Consider the following 20,911-nt stretch of genomic DNA (forward strand, 5'->3'; position numbering starts at 1 on the left):
GACGTCTGAATGGAGCCTTACAGGGGCGTGATCAATGACTGTGGTGATCACCCCATATAGACTCCCTGATCACCCCCCTGTCGTTGATTACCCCCCTGTCATTGATCAACCCCCTGTAAAGCTCCATTCAGATGTCCGCATGATTTTTACGGATCCACTGATAGATGGATCGGATCCGCAAAACGCATATGGACGTCTGAATGGAGCCTTACAGGGGCGTGATCAATGACTGTGGTGATCACCCCATATAGACTCCCTGATCACCCCCCTGTCATTGATTACCCCCCTGTCATTGATCAACCCCCTGTAAAGCTCCATTCAGATGTCCGCATGATTTTTACGGATCCACTGATAGATGGATCGGATCCGCAAAACGCATACGGACGTCTGAATGGAGCCTTACAGGGGCGTGATCAATGACTGTGGTGATCACCTCATATAGACTCCCTGATCACCCCCCTGTCATTGATCAACCCCCTGTAAAGCTCCATTCAGATGTCCACATGATTTTTACGGATCCACTGATAGATGGATCGGATCCGCAAAACGCATACGGACGTCTGAATGAAGCCTTACAGGGGCGTGATCAATGACTGTGGTGATCACCCCATATAGACTCCCTGATCACCCCCCTGTCATTGATTACACCCCTGTCATTGATCAACCCCCTGTAAAGCTCCATTCAGATGTCCACATGATTTTTACGGATCCACTGATAGATGGATCGGATCCGCAAAAAACATACAGGCGTCTCCCTGGAGCCTTCCAGGGGGGTGATCACCCCATATAGACTCCCTGATCACCCCCCTGTCATTGATCACCCCCTGTCATTGATCACCCCCCTGTCAGGCTGCATTCAGATGTCCGTATGATTTTTACGGATCCACGGATACATGGATCGGATCCGCAAAACACATACGGACATCTGAATGGAGCCTTACAGGGGGGTGATCAATGACAGGGGGGTGATCACCCCATATAGACTCTCTGATCACCCCCCTGTCATTGATCACCCCCCCTGTCATTGATCACCCCCTTGTCATTGATCACCCCCCTGTCATTGATCACCCCTCTGTAAAGCTCCATTCAGACATTTTTTTGGCCCAAGTTAGTGGAATTATTATTTTTTTTTCTTACAAAGTCTCATATTCCACTAACTTGTGTCAAAAAAATAAAATCTCACATGAACTCACCATACCCCTCACGGAATACAAATGCGTAAAATTTTTTAGACATTTATATTCCAGACTTCTTCTCACGCTTTAGGACCCCTAGAATGCCAGGGCAGTATAAATACCCCACATGTGACCCCATTTCGGAAAGAAGACACCCCCAGGTATTCCGTGAGGGGCATATTGAGTCCATGAAAGATTGAAATTTTTGTCCCAAGTTAGCGGAAAGTGAGACTTTGTGAGAAAAAAATAAAAAATATCAATTTCCGCTAACTTGTGCCAAAAAAAAAAAAATTCTATGAACTCGCCATGCCCCTCATTGAATACCTTGGGGTGTCTTCTTTCCAAAATGGGGTAACATGTGGGGTATTTATACTGCCCTGGCATTCTAGGGGCCCCAAAGCGTGAGAAGAAGTCTGGCATCCAAATGTCTAAAAATGCCCTCCTAAAAGGAATTTGAGCACCTTTGCGCATCTAGGCTGCAAAAAAGTGTCACACATCTGGTATCGCCGTACTCAGGAGAAGTTGGGGAATGTGTTTTGGGGTGTCATTTTACATATACCCATGCTGGGTGAGAGAAATATCTTGGTCAAATGCCAACTGTGTATAAAAAAATGGTAAAAGTTGTCTTTTGCCAAGATATTTCTCTCACCCAGTATGGGTATATGTAAAATGACACCCCAAAACACATTCCCCAACTTCTCCTGAATACGGCGATACCACATGTGTGACACTTTTTTGCAGCCTAGGTGGGCAAAGGGGCCCATATTCCAAAGAGCACCTTTAGGATTTCACAGGTCATTTAACTACTTACCACACATTAGGGCCCCTGGAAAATGCCAGGGCAGTATAACTACCCCACAAGTGACCCCATTTTGGAAAGAAGACACCCCAAGGTATTCCGTGAGGGGCATGGCGAGTTCCTAGAATTTTTTATTTTTTGTCACAAGTTAGTGGAAAATGATGATTTTTTTTTTTTTTTCTTACAAAGTCTCATATTCCACTAACTTGTGACAAAAAATAAAAACTTCCATGAACTCACTATGCCCATCAGCGAATACCTTGGGGTGTCTTCTTTCCAAAATGGGGTCACTTGGGGGTAGTTATACTGCCCTGGCATTCTAGGGGCCCAAATGTGTGGTAAGGAGTTTGAAATCAAATTCTGTAAAAAATGACCAGTGAAATCCGAAAGGTGCTCTTTGGAATATGGGCCCATTTGCCCACCTAGGCTGCAAAAAAGTGTCACACATCTGGTATCTCCGTATTCAGGAGAAGTTGGGGAATGTGTTTTGGGGTGTCATTTTACATATACCCATGCTGGGTGAGAGAAATTTCTTGGCAAAAGACAACTTTTACCATTTTTTTTATACAAAGTTGTCTTTTTGTCAGCAGCAATGAAATACCACCAAATGAAAGCTCTATTAGTGAGAAGAAAAGGAGGTAAAATTCATTTGGGTGGTAAGTTGCATGACCGAGCAATAAACGGTGAAAGTAGTGTAGTGCAGAATTGTAAAAAGTGGCCTGGTCTTTCAGTGTGTTTAAGCCCTAGGGGCTGAGGTGGTTAATATGAATAAAATAAAATAAACTTAGAACTGTAAAAATGTATAAATGGCAAAGATTTTTTTATTAACCTCTCACTGAGCTGCTGTATCATAGACCATCAATGCACAGTATTTTGCAGATGACAATGTAAGCTAAATCACTAGTATTGTAATTGACTAATTAGTTCCTGTAGTAGTTATACACCTCTAGTTCTGTACATACTGTATCTGCCCCATTTCAAGGGTGTGGTGTAGGTTCAGACCTGTTATTCAGTATACTGTTGTGTTGGCGTTAGTTTTAGTGATGATCGAGCATGCTCGGCTGAACACCAGTTCGGCTCAAGCATCTCGATGCTCTGCACATGGCACATCGAGTGTCCGCCCCGCACGTTTCTTGGTTGCTACGCAGCCAATAAACGTGCAGGTAAGTACTGCCCTCACTGTAATGTCGTATCCATCTTGGCTGCTGGCATTACAGTGATTGGCTGGTCGGAATGCGTCATTGGCTGCTATATAGCACCTGATGACGCATGTTCGGCTCATTCTTAGTCAGGGAGAGCTGTGCGTGTGTGGCAGCAGCAATCTATATTTTTAGTGCAACCTGCGCTAAATTGCTAAAACTTTGCAGACCCAAAAGTCCTTCTAAGGACTATTGTGTGTGGCAGCAACATCTATATTTAGCGCATCCTGCACTAAATAACGTACAATAGTTAGGCCACTGCAGACAGCGACATTAGCTGCGCCACATCTCCAGAGTAAAATGTGCGCATTCCAAAAAAATCTGTGACATCCAGTGTACTTTTTCCATAGACGGTGTCTGCTGCAGACAATGACATTAGTTGCGCCACATCTCCAGTGTAAAGTGTGCACATCCCAAAAATATCTGTGACATCCAGTGTCCTTTTTCCATAGACGGTGTCCGCTGCGGACAGTGGCATTAGCTGTGCCACATCTTTAGTGTAAAGTGTGTGCATTCAAAAAATATCTGTGACTTCCAGTGTCCTTTTTCTGTAGATGGGGTCCGCTGCGGACAGTGACATTAGCTGCACTACATCTCTAGTGTAAAGTGGGTCCGGGTGGACAGTGACATTAGCTGTGCTACATCTCCAGTGTAAAGTGTGCACATTCAAAAATATCTGTGACATACAGTGTACTTTTGCAATAGACGTCGTCCACTTGTGACAGTGACATAACCAGTGCCACATCAGCAGTATAATCTGTGACATACAGTGTCCTTTCTCCGTAGACGGTGTCCGCTGCGGACAGTGACATTTGCTGCGCCACATCTCCTGTGTAAAGTGTGCGCATCCAAAAAATATCTGTGACATACAGTGTACTTTGTCAATAGACAGTGTCCGCTCCTGACAGTGACATTACCAGAGCCACATCTGCAATGTAACGTGTGCGCTTCAAAAAAAATTCTGTAACATACAGTGTACTTTTTTTGCATAGACGCTGCGGACAGTGACATTCTGTATAACGTTTCCTTATCCCAAATACTTGTGACATTCCCTGTAATTTTTCATTAGCCAGTGGTGACAGCATTGAAATTACCTGCAGGATATCTCCTGTGTGATGTTTCCACATACCAAATAACTTTTTAAATTTGCTTGCGCATACACTTCCAAATATTTAGCTACTGTACATGTGACAGACTTTCAATTATATATCACATTTAATATGAAGAAGGCTAGCAGTAAGGGACGTGGCAGTGGCCATGATGCTGATGGGGCACGCAGAGGCCGTGGCCCTGAGCGTGGTGAAACTGTGCCTGCTGCCAGAGCACAAGAAAAACAATCATACACGATACCTAGCTTCATGTCCCAGTTTGCAGGGCAGCGCAGGACACCACTCTTGAAGTTAGACCAGTCCGACCAGGTGGTCGGTTGGATTGTAGCAGATAATGCTTCCAGTCAGTTAAGCACCACCCTGTCTTCCACCAAGTTGAGTCTCAGTAGCCAAGAGTCTGCTAAACCCAATCCTCCTTCCTCCCACCAAGGAGAGTCCGGGCAAATAAGTGATCCCACACTCGGATATTCCGATGAGCTGTTTTCAGCACCATTCCTTGATTTGGCCCTCTCGCCAAGCACGCTTGAAGAGGATCAGCTCTTGCGTCCTGATTCCCAAACTCTTGAGCATCCAGAATCACAAGAAGATGACGGTGGGGAACGGCAATTACTGTTTAATTTTAGGTGGATGATGATGAGACACAGTTGCCAATAACTCAACGGCAATTACTGTCTTAAGAGGTTGATGAAGAGCATGAGACACAGTTGTCAATCACTGAGGTAGTGGTTAGGTCAACAAGTCAGGAGGATGAGCAGAGTGAGGAAGTGGAAGAGGAGGATAGTGGACGATGAAGTCACTGACCCAACCTGGGAAGGTGGTAAGCCGAGCGAGAACAGCAGTACAGAGGGGGAGGGATCTGCTGCACCGCAACAGGCAGGAAGAGGCAGTGGGATGGCAAAAGGGAGAAGGCTGGCCACACCAAACAGGCCCGCAACTGTTTCATGGAGCACCCCCTTACAGAAAGCTCCCTTTGTGTTCCGCTGTATGGCGCTTTTTTGGAGGAAAGTGCAGTCGACAAAAGAACAGTAGTTTGCAACCTGTGCCGTACCAAAATGAGCCAGGCCATGAACACTAGCAACCTGATCACCACCAGCATGATCCACCACATGGCATCCCAGCACCGTAATAAGTGGGCTGAATGCCTGGGTCTACAATCTGTGTCTGCGGGTAACACCAGTGCCTCCTCTTCCCTTTGTTACGTGCTGGCCAATCTCCTGTCGAAGGCGCAGGCCCGGATGCCTCCCGCCCTACACCTGGACCTTCACAAGCACTTTCAGCGATTAGATCAACTTCCGTGTCCCAGCGCAGTGTCCAAATGTCCTTACCCCAGGCATTTGAACGCAAGCGCAAACACCCAGCCACCCACCCACAGGCCATAGCACTAAATGCACAGCTTTCCAAATTACTGGCCCTGGAAATGTTGCCATTTAGGCTTGTGGACACTGAGGCCTTCCACAGCCTGATGTCGGTGGCCATCCCACTTTACGCAGTCTCCAGTCGCCACTATTTTTCAAGGTGTGCTGTGCCCACCTTTCACCAACATTTATCCTGTAACATCACACGTGCCCTGACCAACTCAGTTACTGGGAAGGTCCACTTAACCACAGACACATGGACAAGTGCATTCGGCCAGGGACACTACATTTCCCTGACGGCACACTGGGTGAATGTTGTGGAGGCCGGGAGCGAGTCGTACCCTGGGATGGCACAGGTGCTACCGGCGCCAAGTATTGCAGGCCCTAATTCCATCAGGGTTTCCGTCAGCACCTACATTAGTGGCTCCAACCCCCACTTCTTCTCTTCTGCCTGCTCCTCCACTTCCACCTCCGAATTATCTGCGTGCAGCACCAGTCAGTAATCAGTCGGAAGCTGGAAGCAGTGTAGCACTGCAGTGGGGAAGCGGCAACAGGCAGTGCTGAAGCTGATATGCTTAGAGGACAAAAAGCACACTGCTGCAGAGCTGTGGCAGGGGATAAGACACCAGACTGAGCTGTGGCTCTCGCCACTCAACCTAGAACTAGGCATTGTTGGGTCTCATAATGGCTGTAACTTGGTGGAGACTTTGGAGCTCGGGAAGCTCACACACATCTCATGCCTAGCCCACGTCTTAAACTTAGTGTTTCAGCAGTTTCTGAAAACCTACCCCAATTTGCCTGAGCTACTGGTGAAGGTGTGCCGCGTGTGTGCACATTTCCGCAAGTCATCGACAGCTTCAGCCGGTCTGTCAACGCTGCAGCAGCGCTTGAAATGCAAGCTCACTGGCTGTTGTGCGACATGAGCATGTGCTTGAACTGGATGTTCCACATGTTCGCAAGGCTTTGTGAGAAGCAGAGGGCAGTAGTGGAATACCAGCTGCAACATGGTCGTCGCCTTTCCAGTCAGCTTCAGCTATTCACAAGCAAGGAGTGGGCATGGATCTCTGACTTCTGTGAGGTTTTAAGAAACTTTGAGGAATCAACACAGATGGTGAGCCGCGATAACGCTATTATCAGCGTAACTATCCCACTTCTGTGTCTACTCAAACTCATGATGCTCATAATTAAGGACGACGCTTTGCATGTGGAAGAGATGGAAATGGGGGAAGACATTACACAGGGTGATAGCCAGGCCACCCTCAGTTCGTCTTCTAAGTGCGTATTGGATGATGAAGAGGAGGAGGAGCAGGAGATGGTTGCCTCAGCTACAGAGGGTAGTACCCATGGAAATATAATTCCACCTGTTCTGCGTGGGTGGGCAGAAGAGGAGGAAGATGATGAGGAGATTGAGAGTGATCCTCCTGATGACGACAGCGAAGTCTTGCCTGTTGGTACTCTGGCAAACATGGCTGACTTCATGTTAGTCTGCCATTCCCCACAACCCTCGCGTTATACTCATTTTAGACAACACGGATTGTTAGTACTTGTAATGCATTTTATCCATGACCTCGTGCCCTCTTACCAGTTGGTTAAAGTTATCTCCTATTAACAGGATAGGGGCTAACTATCAGACCAGTGGGGGTCCTACTGCTAGGACCCCCATTAATCATGAGGATGGGGTCCACATACCCACTGCAGCTCCCGTCAAAAGAACGGAGTGGCAGGTTGCAAATGTGCACAGCTGCTCCATTCATTTTTATGGGCGTTCCGGAGATAGCCAGGTCCAGCTATAGTCCTCATGATTGGTGGAGGTCCTAGGAGCCCCACCGATCTAATAGCTGTCCCAATCCTGTGGATAAGAGATAACTTTAACCAATTGGAATACCCCTTTAAGAGCAATGCAATATGATGCCACTATATAACAGAATAAATTGCAGAAATTTTGGTGTTGATTTGGTTGATCTAAAATCTGAAACATTAGCTATGCACAAATGTAATCTACATAGTTGCATTGCGCATATCTCTGCATTAGGTAAATCATAGCATAAGCAATAATAGGGTGGCACAATAAAATATGTGTCACTTCTGAGATTTAATTATAGTCTTACATCAAGTTTTCTGTGGGATGGGAAATGTTAAAAGCAGCAATTGAGCAGATGTCAAAAGTAAAGCAGAGAAGGAAAGGTATGGAAATTGCACTGTTTTGTGCGAGAGAAGACGTCATGAGAGCTTAGCTGATCAGTGTAATTGTACAGTATGTATGCACCTGTAGCTGAATATAGAAAAGAGGTTTATGGTTTTAAGACATAAAGCTGAATTTACATATGATTTTACTTAATGTTCGAAGGAAATTCTAAACAGAATACATATTTAATATACAATAAATAAATTATTGTATCTAGTGTTGAGCAAATCGAGATTCAGATCAGAGTTCCGAAGTCGATTCATTCAAACACTTCAGTTTTAATGCTGTCTCCGTACAGCATCAGCAGCATCAGGGCTCATTCACACAAATGTATTTTGCATTCCGTATATGGGCCATTTTCTGTGTTCCGCATACGGTCCATATATGGAACCATTCATTTCAATGGGTCCGCAAAAGATGTGGACAGCACTCTGTGTGCTGTCCGCATCCGTTGCTCTGTCCCGTGGCCCTTCAAAAATTATGAGTCCTGTCCTATTCTTGTCTGTTTTGCGGCACGTTCATGTGAACAAGCCCTTAAAGTGTATTGTATCCGAGTCCTGTCCTATTCTTGTCTGTTTTGCGGCACGTTCATGTGAACAAGCCCTTAAAGTGTATTGTCTCCGAGAAGGCAAAATTCAATTCAGTCGAAGTCTCTTCTGCGTGTTTAAAAACATTTTAAAATAGCAATCCGAAGTCAGGTTTGGTACCGAGGTACCAGTCGGTACCAAATCCACTTTTGGAATGCTATTTTAAAATGTTTTTAAAGACATAGAAGGGATTATAAAATTAATTCACAGGTTTTGCGCGACTTCTGCTGAAACAAATTTGCCTATAAGGAGGCAATACATTTTAATGCTGTATGCAAAGACAGCATTAAAACCAAAGTGTTTGAACAAATCGACTTTGGATCTCTGATCTGAAGCTCGATTCACTAAACACTAATTGTATCAACTAATTTATGTATTTATTAATGTATCATTGTATGTATTTATACATAGCAGGAAATAACATAAACAGCAAATTCTTAGTACAAAAATATGAGGAGTATCTACAGAGGGTATATATATATATATATATATATATATATTAGTATTTACCTGTGTTTATAAAGGTAGAATGCAAATCCTGATAATATAAGTGCGAAGAATGGTACCAAGATTGCAGCTGCTACAGAACTACTGTTTGTGCCATAGTAATTATTGGAAGAGTCGCTGACATTAAGGGGATCTGTAACAAAGCAAACATAATATTAAGTGACATGTTTTTCAGTATGTGCAATGTTATTCTTTATTTTATAACATTTTTACCTAACATCTACTAGGTGACTATTTTCTCAGTATCAATTTTTTTTTACATGGATCACAGTGGGTTAAAAAATATAAAAAAGAAGCCATCATTACAATCACCAATGCCCTGCATTCACTGGTCTGGTCTCCACTGCTCCCCAATTCCTGGTCCTGGCTCGATTTGCCTGAAACTCCAGCAAATGTCCACTGAGCTATTCATAGGCTGAGGCAGTCACAGTGCAACCAGTGATTGGCTAAGCGGATCTTTCCTGATATTTGTGGTGTGTCTGGACAGAAACAGAAAGTGTGGAGCAGTGGGATCAGAGCCGAATGGGAAAGGCAGATACAGGGGATTGGTGACTATAAGTATGACTTCTCTTATTTTTTATCCTCTGCAATCCATATATAAAAGATGAATACCGTTGAACCACCCCTTTAATTTTATAAATGATATAACACATAACACATTATGTAAACACACAAATACAACCCAATGTAAACTTCTTGATTAAAAACAATGATGCATTTTGTTAAATACAAGGCTATATTATTTCAGAGATCTGAACTCCCTGTGAGAAATAAATATAAAATTGATATTGTTTTACAGTCCTTTTAATTTAGAAAATATGTGCTAGTGATTGTGTGTTTTTTTTTTTAAATACTTGTATTATGTATTAAAGAAAAAAAAAAGCTTAATATATAAAAGATGTCCTTTCCACTAGGTTTTAGACACATTTATCCTGAATTTACTCTCTCTGTACTGGTAATAGAGTCTGTTATTTCTTGGATAATGATGCTTCTATAGAGAATAGAGAGAATAAGAAAAAATCAAATGATAACAACAAAGGGAAAATTTGAGTTATCTTTTGTGTGTGACACAGTAATAGAAGCTACATAGAAATGTTGTGATTAATGGCATCATCTTAATGAAAAAATAAGTAAAATTATAAAACATGGTCATCAAGTACGCCTGTACTCAGCAACTATGTCTAAAAAATAAGGGTTGACAAACTTAGAACAATGATTATTTCTGCATCATGACACAGTGATAAATTTGAATATATATTCAAGTATAACTGCTATACTTATTATAAAATCACTGTGATTTCCCATTAGGGTTGTAACAGCTTTGTTCTATTTGCTAATTAGTTGCAGTGTGTACATGTAAGATCACACTGGTAATAAAGTGATATTTTAGTTTTTTTTTTTCATTTTCTTAATTCCTGGAGAACTCTATTAAAGATGTTGTCCACATTATTACATTTATAAAGTATGGCTCACTGTAGGTTAAAATAAAAAAATAAACCTTACTCACCCTCACAGTTCCCTGCCCCTGCTGTTCAGATGCTGCTTTGGTTCCAGATGATTGGAGCACCATTAGCAGTGGTAGGGTATCAGTGAGATTAAATATAGCTACTTTTTTTAAAAATAATTAATCCATTTTGTATAATATATAAAATACTGATTTCAACTCCTTTAAGCATTGATTCATATTTCCAGCAACAAATGAAAAGTTATTCTTTTTTATTTTCCATTACTTGTTAATCCAATTCTAGTTAGTTAGAAAAACTGTATACATTTTTGCCTTCCTCTGGATCAACTTGCAGGATAACAGGCCGAACTGGATGGACAAATGTCTTTTTTTGGCCTTATATACTATGTTAATATGTTACTATGTAATGGTGTTTTCCCCCAAAAAGGGTTGTGTAAAAAATATATATATACAGTACAGACCAAGAGTTTTCTTTATTTTCATGACTATGAAGGCATCAAAACTATGAATTAACACATGTGGAATTATATACATAACAAACAAGTGTGAAACAACTGAAAATATGTCATATTCTAGGTTCTTCAAAGTAGCCACCTTTTGCTTTGATTACTGCTTTGCACACTCTTGGCATTCTCTTGATGAGCTTCAAGAGGTAGTCCCATGAAATGGTCTTCCAACAGTCTTGAAGGAGTTCCCAGAGATGCTTAGCACTTGTTGGCCCTTTTGCCTTCACTCTGCGGTCCAGCTCACCCCACATGTGTTAATTCATAGTTTTGATGCCTTCATAATCTCACACTCTTTGAATCAGAAGGTGTGTCCAAACTTGTGGTCTGTACTGTATATACTGTATAAGACTCATGCAATTACCAAATTTCTGATATGTGAGTTGAGGACCTATAATATGGCACCCACACAAATATATTTATCCACATTGTACCTCAGTATTTTTTTTATGGATTTTTAAAAGAAAACAAGAGACAAATAATAGCATGCTTCATTCCTTGCCATATTAGGAAGTATAATCCACCCAGGCTCATAATAAATTAGGGTGGCTTACAGAAGCACCATGCAACAACACTCAGAGGTCCTAGTGGACTACTGAATCCACCAGACGAACATTGGCCGGGACGTTTCGCAAAATACTTACTAGAAGTGCACAAATAGTCACACAACATGGACAGTGACATACCCAAAAAATTCCCACGAAAAATATGTATTTTAATCAGGGGTCATTTTCATGTACCGTATTTTTCGCCCCATAAGACGCACTTTTTCTCCCCCCAAAATGGGGGAAAATGCCCAGGCGTCTTATGGGGCGAATGCTGGCAGTTTTACATCGCTGGCTGCGATGTATGCGAGAGCGGGGGAAGGGACTGGGAGGAGGAGCTGGGGGCCGGCAATAGCGGCGGGGCGGTGCAGTCAGTGTACTATAGCCCCGCCCCGCCGCACCGATATACTAATATAAAATGTCTTATTCAATTAATAGTTATTAAACATGCCCCCTCACTCCTAATAGTACCTTACATCCTAACCGCTTCAAGAGAATGCCGGCAGGCAGGCCTGGCGGGCGGCAGCGTAACTCCCTGATGTCACATCCCTGCGCCGCCTACTTTATGAATGAAGCAGGCGGCGCAGGCAAGTGACGTCAGTGAGTGACGCGCCGGCCGCCAGGCCTGCCTGCCGGCATTGTACAGAAGCTATTAGGATGTACGGTACTATTAGGAGTAAGGGGCATGTGTAATCAGTTTTAATTGAATAAGACATTTTATATTTGTATACTGGGGGGGCGGCGGCATGAAATTTTTATGGGGGACATCTGTGGATGGCACTGTTATGGGCTGGTGGGGTCTGTGGATGGCACTGTTATGGGCTGGATGGGTCTGTGGATGGCACTGTTATGGGCTGGGGGGGTCTGTGGATGGCACTGTTATGGGTTGGGAGATCTGTGGATGGCACATATATAACAGTGCCACCCACAGATCCCCCCTCTAACAGTGCCATCCACAGATCCCCCCTGTAACAGTGCCACCCACAGATCCCCCCTCTAACAGTGCCATCCACAGATCCCCCGTGTAACAGTGCCATCCACAGATCCTCCCTGTAACAGTGCCAGCCACAGATCCCCCTGTAACAGTGCAAGCCACAGATCCCCCCATAACAGTGTTCGTCACAGATCCCCCCATAACAGTGTCTGTCATCCACAGATCCCCCCATGACAGTGTCCGTCATACACAGATCCCCCCATAACAGTGTCCGTCATCCACAGATCCCCCATAACAGTGTCCTACATCCACAGATCCCCCCATAACAGTGTCCGTCATCCACAGATCCCCCCATAACAGTGTCCGTCATCCACAGATCCCCCCATAACAGTGTTCATCATCCACAGATCCCCCCATAACAGTGTCCGTCATCCACAGACCACCATTAGTTCCAAACCCACCAAAAGCACACCTCCCCAAAAACCTAGGTGCGTCTTATGGGCCGGTGCGTCTTATAGGGCGAAAAATACGGTATCTAAAAGGGAAACTCTTAAAAATGAGCCCTGCTGGAGCCTAGAAAATTTTTATTTTAGGCCACGGGCACCAAAAATTGAGCATTCACCTGACAGAAAAGAACAAGTGATTATGTGGCTGAAGGTATATTAGACAGTCAGTGCATAACAATTTTACTGTATGCCAGTGGAGTACAGGCCCCAAACATTAGGCATTCACCAGACAGAAAAGAACAAGTAATTATGTGACTGGAGGTATATTACCCGTCCAGTGGATAACAATTTTACTGCAGGCCAGTGGAGTACAGGCCCCAAACATGAGGCATTCACCGGACAGAAAAGAACAAGTGATTATGTGGCTGGAGGTATATTAGGCGATCAGTGGATAACAATTTTACTGCAGGCCAGTGGAGTACAAACCCCAAACATGAGGCATTCACCGGACAGAAAAGAACAAGTGATTATGTGGCTGGAGGTATATTAGGCGATCAGTGGATAACAATTTTACTGCAGGCCAGTGGAGTACAGGCCCCAAACATTAGGCATTCACCAGACAGAAAAGAACAAATGATTATGTGGCTGGAGGTATATTAGACGGTCAGTGGATAACAATTTTACTGCAGGCCAGTGGAGTACAGGCCCCAAACATTAGGCATTCACCAGACAGAAAAGAACAAATGATTATGTGGCTGGAGGTATATTAGGTGGTCAGTGGATAACAATTTTACTGCAGGCCAGTGGAGTACTGTTGAGGAGGACATCAGTGATGTGCAGACAGTACTCGATGATGATAATGTAGCTGATCACACTTGGGAGCCGGGTGAATTAGGGGCTTCATCATCATCGGCAGAAGAGGGTGGCAGCTTGCCTGTGAGGCGCTAGCGTGGCAGGGAGTCAGCAGGGTGGCAGCAGTGGGAGGTCGAGAGCCAAATGTGCCCGGGGTAGGCCACTCGCTTCTCAGGAGCCTACCTGCCCGGAAAGTAGTGGTGCATGGGATCAAGGAAGCTGCGGCGGTAGCAGTCAGTCAGTGTGTAGTGTTGGGGGTAAAATCACCTACTCGGCAGTGTGGCAGTTTTTTGTTAAGCCGCCGGAGGCAACATGGCCATTTGTAGGATCTGTGGGCAGAAGGTAAAGCGTGGCCAGGGTGCCAATCGCCCAGCGGAATGCACCCGATTTCAGGCAGTCAACACTCCCCCACCTCAGCCGAAGGGAGCTGTCTGTCCTTTCCATCATCTGCTGGTCCTGATGCTCCTGCTCCTCCTCCTACTTCTCATCAGTAATTTCGTCAGCAATAGATCACTGAAGCGATTGCCAAGAGACAACAGTATGCGTGCACTCATCCAACGGCGCAGAAGCTGATTCTGCTCCTGGCCAAGTTGCTGGTGCTGCAGTCCCTCCCTTTCCAAGTGGTGCACCTTTCAGAGAACTGACATCTTGTGCCGAGCCAAGGTGGAGGAGTCCCAAACCGTCATTTCTTTGCCAAAAAGGCAGTATCAGCCCTGCACACACATGTAGAACAGAAGGTAGGCCAGTCTTTGAGCCTGTCAGTGTTTGCCAAAGTGTATGGCTGCACAGACGTGTGAAGCTATAACTACGGTCAGAGATAATACATGTAATTTATGGCCCACTGGGTGAATGTGGTTCCTGCACAACCACACTAGCAACTTGGCCTGGTGACGCTGCTTCTGCCTCCACGTTCTCACAACATTGGTTCTGCGACAATGTCTGCCTCTGCCTCCTCATCCTCCACCGTGTGCTCAGCCTCCACTGCAAGGACAATTCACAGTGCCCCTCCAGCATACTAGATGTGCAGGGCACGGCGGTGTCATGCTGTTTTTCACCTCGTTTGCCTGGGCGAACGGAGTCACACAAGGGGAGGAACTGCTCCGTGTCCTTTATGAACAAATCGAATCCTGGCTTTCTCCACGACAACTCAAAATCTGTAACATGGTGATCGACAAAGGGAAGAACATAGTGTCGGCTCTGCATCAAGGAGGGTTGAGCGATGCGCCCTGCAAGGCACACTTGTTCAATCTGGTTGTCAAGCAGTTCCTGAAGTTTTCCACCTATCTGCAAGACATTATAAGAATGGCCAGGAAACTGTGCATGCACTTTAGCCACTCGTACACCACAAAGCACATCCTCCTTGAGCTGCAGCGGCAGAACGGCATCCCCCAACATAGGCTGATATACAATATTTACACCTATTGGAATTCCACCCTCCATGTGTTGGACCGACTATACGAATGCTGGTTCACGATCAAATGTTCGCGAACCATACGTTCGCGGCAGGCCTCATTCACTTTAATCGCAGGCAAACCTGAAAAACCTTCAGGTCATATTTTCAGCCACCAAACACTTACTAGAAGTGCACAAATCGTCCCACAACATGGACACTGACATACCAGAGGGGGATCAATGGCAAAAATTCCCACAAAAAATATCCATTTTAATCAGGGACCATTTGTATGCATCTTAAATAGAAACTCTCAAAAATGTGCCCTGCTGGAGCCTAGAAAATTGTTATTTTAGGCCACGGGAGTACAAGCCCCAAAAATTAGGCATTCACCTGACAGAAAAGAACAAATGATTATGTGGCTGGAGGTATATTAGACGGTTAGTGGATAACAATTTCACTGTATCCAGTACAGGCTTCAAAAATTAGGCATTTACCTGTCAGAAAAGAACAAATGATTATGTGGCTGGAGGTATATTAGATGGTTAGTGGATAACAATTTTACTGTAGGCCAGTACAGGACACAAAAATTAGGAATTCACCTGACAGAAAATAAAAAGTGATTATGTGGCTGGAGTTACATTAGGCGGTCACTAAATAACAATTTTACTGTAGGCCAGTGGAGTATAGGCTCCAAAAATTAGGCATTCACCTAACAGAAAAGAACAAGTTATATGTGGCTGGAGGTACATTAAGCGGTCACTGTATAATTTTTTTTACTGTAGGCCACAGGATAGAGGCCCCAAAAATTAGGCATTCACCTGACAGAAAAGGCCTTTTATGCGGCTGTATATACATAAGACAAGGACAATTCTTTGTTCTGGGTAGTGGCGGATATGTGTGGGCTGGCATGAGGAAATTCATTTACACATGATTGTTAAAGGTGTTGAATTCCTCTGAGATCCATGCCTCATTAATTTTTAGAAATGTGGGGGGCGGAGTTAGCGCCGGACTGTGATGGCCGCATAGTCAGGAGTAGGGATGAGCGAACCCGAACTGTAGAGTTCGGGTTTGTACCGAATTTTGGGGTGTCCGTGACACGGACCCGAACATTTTCGTAAAAGTCCGGGTTCGGGTTCGGTGTTCGGCGCTTTCTTGGCGCTTTTTGAAAGGCTGCAAAGCAGCCAATCAACAAGCGTCATACTACTTGGCCCAAGAGGCCATCACAGCCATGCCTACTATTGGCATGGCTGTGATTGGCCAGTGCACCATGTGACCCAGCCTCTATTTAAGCTGGAGTCACGTAGCGCAACACGTCACTCTGCTATGATCAGTATAGGGAGAGGTTGCAGCTGCGACGTTAGGGCGAGATTAGGCAGATTAACTCCTCCAAAAGACTTCATTCTGTGATCGATCTGCAGCTGTGGATCATTGAAGTGCTATTATTGACTTGCTCACTTTTTTGAGGCTGCCCAGAGCGTTTTTAGATCACTTTTTTTCTGGGGTGATCGGTGGCCATTTTGTGACTTGTGGTGCGCCAGCACGAGCTATCACCAAGTGTATTTAACCATCGATAGTGTGGTTATTTTGTGCTATATCCTACATCAGCTGCAGGCTGAGCCTGTGTCACCGAAGTGCATTTAACCATCAACAGTCTGGATATTTTTTGGCCATATACTACATCAGCTGCAGGCTGAGCCTGTGTCACCCAAGTGCATTTAGCCATCAACAGTCTGATTATTTTTTGGCCATATACTACATCAGCTGCAGGCTGAGCCTGTGTCACCCAAGTGTATTTAACCATCGATAGTGTGGTTATTTTGTGCTATATCCTACATCAGCTGCAGGCTGAGCCTGTGTCACCCAAGTGCATTTAACCATCAACAGTCTGATTATTTTTTGGCCATATACTACATCTGGTGCAGGCTGAGCCTGTGTCACCCAAGTGCATTTAACCATCAACAGTCTGATTATTTTTTGGCCATATACTACATCTGGTGCAGGCTGAGCCTGTGTCACCCAAGTGCATTTAACCATCAACAGTGTGGTTATTTTTTGGCCATATATTACACCAGGGGCAAGTTGAGCCTGTCACCCAGCGCCTAAAAAATAGACCTGACATTTCTATTCAACCAAATCTGTACTGTTTTAGCTGGTCAAGTTATTTGTATTGACCGTAAAAGCACACTTTTTTTTCTGGGTTGAAAAAGCATTCCCAAATTTCCCATTCTCAAAATAACTAGTTTCTGGTATTTGAGGCCTACTTGAAATCTATCCCAAAAAGAAAATCTTACATTGAAGGTATTGATAGTGTCATTCAGAAAAACCTAAGACACACGCTAGCGTGCTGATAGAAGTGTCATTCTGTGATTAAACCTATACCTGTCACACAGCGCAAAAAAAAACAGGTCTCACATCTCTATTCAACCAAATCTGCACTGTTTTAGCTGGTCAAGTTATTTGTAGTGACCGTAAAATCAGACTTTTTGTTCTGGGTTGAAAAAGCATTCCCAAATTTCCCATTCTCAAAATAACTAGTTTCTGGTATTTGAGGCCTACTTGAAATCTATCCCAAAAAGAAAATCTTACATTGAAGGTATTGATAGTGTCATTCAGAAAAACCTAAGACACACGCTAGCGTGCTGATAGAAGTGTCATTCTGTGATTAAACCTATACCTGTCACACAGCGCAAAAAAAAAACAGGTCTCACATCTCTATTCAACCAAATCTGCACTGTTTTAGCTGGTCAAGTTATTTGTAGCGACCGTAAAAGCCCTATTTTTTTCTGGGTTGAAAAACTATTCCCAAATTTGCCATTCTCAAAATAACTAGTTTTTGGTATTTGAGGCCTACTTGAAATCTATCCCAAAAGGATATCTTACATTGAAGGTACTGATAGTGTCATTCAGAAAAACCTAAGACACACGCTACCGTGCAGATAGAAGTCTGATTCTGAGATTAAACCTTAACCTGTCACACAGTGCAAAAAAAAACAGGTCTCCCATTTCTATTCAAGCAAATCTGTACTGTTTAATCTGGTCAAGTTATTTGTAGCGACCGTAAAAGCCCTATTTTTTTTCTGGGTTGAAAAACTATTCCCAAATTTGCCATTCTCAAAATAACTAGTTTCTGGTATTTGAGGCCTACTTGAAATCTATCCCAAAAAGGATATCTTACATTGAAGGTACTGATAGTGTCATTCAGAAAAACCTAAGACACACGCTACCGTGCAGATAGAAGTCTGATTCTGAGATTAAACCTTAACCTGTCACACAGTGCAAAAAAAAAAACAGGTCTCACATTTCTATTCAATGGTCTGCCGGGTGTTCACTCCAAGGTCATGGAAGTCACGCCTGCGGCCACCCCGTTCTCCGAGGGATATGTCCTGAAATCCAGCTGAAAGCTGCAGAACATCAGTCGGAGGTCTCTCCACTACTGGCGGGCCTCTCTGGCGCCCTCTTCCCACAAGTAAAGGCTCGGCTGGTGGCTGCTGGGGTCTTTCAATGCGTCTAGGTTCTTGAGCCTCTTGCTCCTGTCCAGGCTGTCCTTGGCTGGGCTGCCCCCTGGCACGTGCTCTTCCGCGGGCTCTGGCTCGTCCACTCATCTTCTATTCCTGAGAGGATATAAACCGCTAATAAGGTCAATCTGCCGCCTAGCAGCTCCGCTGTGGCACAATCACCTCAGAACTCGCACACTGGTGACTTTAGGTATCTTCACTGGTCACTTTGAGCAGAATGATGACATCCGAGTCACGGCACCAAATGTAACCCTCTTTTCCTTGCACCATCTGCGACACCTCCAGCTTTCACACTCACTCGGTCACCAGCTCCTCCAGGCATAAACTCTAAGTGGACTCTAAGAGACGACACTCAGGTCTTCTGTGGTTTAAAGCTTTATTGAGGTGTAGTGCACTTGGCTGGAGCCTGTAATACAACAGGGAAACACTGCCACTATGTGGTATACAGCCAGGTCACCAGCCCACCTATATCATAACAGGCAGTCATTATATTACATTCCCACATACATGTTACAGGATATAACAAAGCATACAGAAAAATGAACAAGAGAAAATCATTTACAAAGATATTGCAGCAGGGTGAACTGGAATACAGCATGTCTTGCAGTCATTTTAGGAAGAACACATGTCTCTTTAACTGTACATCATCTACTCAGCCTAGCATGTGCTGCAGGGTTTAAAGGCTGCTAAAAAACATAAAGTCACCTCTTTACATTCTACAGAACTATTATGGGTATATATTATAACTTTTTACAATAGATAAATGAACTTTAGCTTTAGAGAACTTAGACAGAGATCCTACCTCCTTCACAGTAAATGTCTGCACTGAGGAGACCAAACCAAGTAGCAGAATACACAGGGGGCTTTCTGGAAGAGTCCACTGTAAAGACTCTGTCTGTTAAAACTTTCCTCAGTTATCTAATAGCACATTTGAAGAGGTTTATTTAGCATGTCCTGACTCTCTGCTAACAGCTTATGAATATATGGAACTATATTTAACAAGTGATCATTGCTGCAGCTCCTGTATATTGGTATGACCCTATTGCAAACCTGCAGACTGGATATTTGGTGAAACTTCATGTGGTTCATATCGACTGTACTACACCACTGACTTGGTGCCTGGGCCTAAATATGTGACTGTGGCCTGTTCCAGTGGTGGGTGACGTGAAGCCTGATTCTCTGCTATGACATGAAGACTGATTCTGTGCTGACATAAGGCCAGATTCTCTGTTACGGGACCTCTCTCCTCTGCCTGGGTACCTGGGCCTAAATGTGTGACAGTGGCCTGTTCCAGTGGTGGGTGACATGATGCCTGATTCTCTGCTATGACATGAAGACAGATTCTGCGCTGACATAAGGCCAGATTCTCTGTTACGGGACCTCTCTCCTCTGCCTGGGTGCCTGGGCCTAAATGTGTGACAGTGGCCTGTTCCAGTGGTGGGTGACGTGAAGCCTGATTCTCTGCTATGACATGAAGACTGATTCTGCGCTGACATAAGGCCAGATTCTCTGTTACGGGACCTCTCTCCTCTGCCTGGGTGCCTGGGCCTAAATGTGTGACAGTGGCCTGTTCCAGTGGTGGGTGACGTGATGCCTGATTCTCTGCTATGACATGAAGACAGATTCTGCGCTGACATAAGGCCAGATTCTCTGTTACGGGACCTCTCTTCTCTGCCTGGGTGCCTGGGCCTAAATGTGTGACAGTGGCCTGTTCCAGTGGTGGGTGACGTGATGCCTGATTCTCTGCTATGACATGAAGACAGATTTTGTGCTGACATAAGGCCAGATTCTCTGTTACGGGACCTCTCTCCTCTGCCTGGGTGCCTGGGCCTAAATGTGTGACAGTGGCCTGTTCCAGTGGTGGGTGACGTGATGCCTGATTCTCTGCTATGACATGAAGACAGATTCTGTGCTGACATAAGGCCAGATTCTCTGTTACGGGACCTCTCTCCTCTGCCTGGGTGCCTGGGCCTAAATGTGTGACAGTGGCCTGTTCCAGTGGTGGGTGACGTGATGCCTGATTCTCTGCTATGACATGAAGACAGATTCTGCGCTGACATAAGGCCAGATTCTCTGTTACGGGACCTCTCTCCTCTGCTTGGGTGCCTGGGCCTAAATGTGTGACAGTGGCCTGTTCCAGTGGTGGGTGACGTGAAGCCTGATTCTCTGCTATGACATGAAGACTGATTCTGCACTGACATAAGGCCAGATTCTCTGTTACGGGACCTCTCTCCTCTGCCTGGGTGCCTGGGCCTAAATGTGGGACAGTGGCCTGTTCCAGTGGTGGGTGACGTGATGCCTGATTCTCTGCTATGACATGAAGACAGATTCTGCGCTGACAT

General features: G+C 44.6%; 1 protein-coding gene across 1 annotated transcript in view; it reads right to left on the reverse strand.

The window, feature by feature from the left end:
• The window catches only part of CSMD1 (CUB and Sushi multiple domains 1), a 2,494,699-nt gene that overhangs the window by 12,276 nt on the left and 2,461,512 nt on the right, over positions 1 to 20,911 (reverse strand). The window contains exon 69 of the mRNA XM_040430026.1: positions 8,920 to 9,049. Within this exon, the coding sequence (XP_040285960.1) occupies positions 8,920 to 9,049 (130 nt within the window). The remainder of the gene's footprint in view (positions 1 to 8,919; positions 9,050 to 20,911) is intronic.

This window comes from Bufo bufo, chromosome 4 (genome assembly GCF_905171765.1).
Source record: "Bufo bufo chromosome 4, aBufBuf1.1, whole genome shotgun sequence".
Lineage (NCBI taxonomy): Eukaryota > Metazoa > Chordata > Amphibia > Anura > Bufonidae > Bufo > Bufo bufo.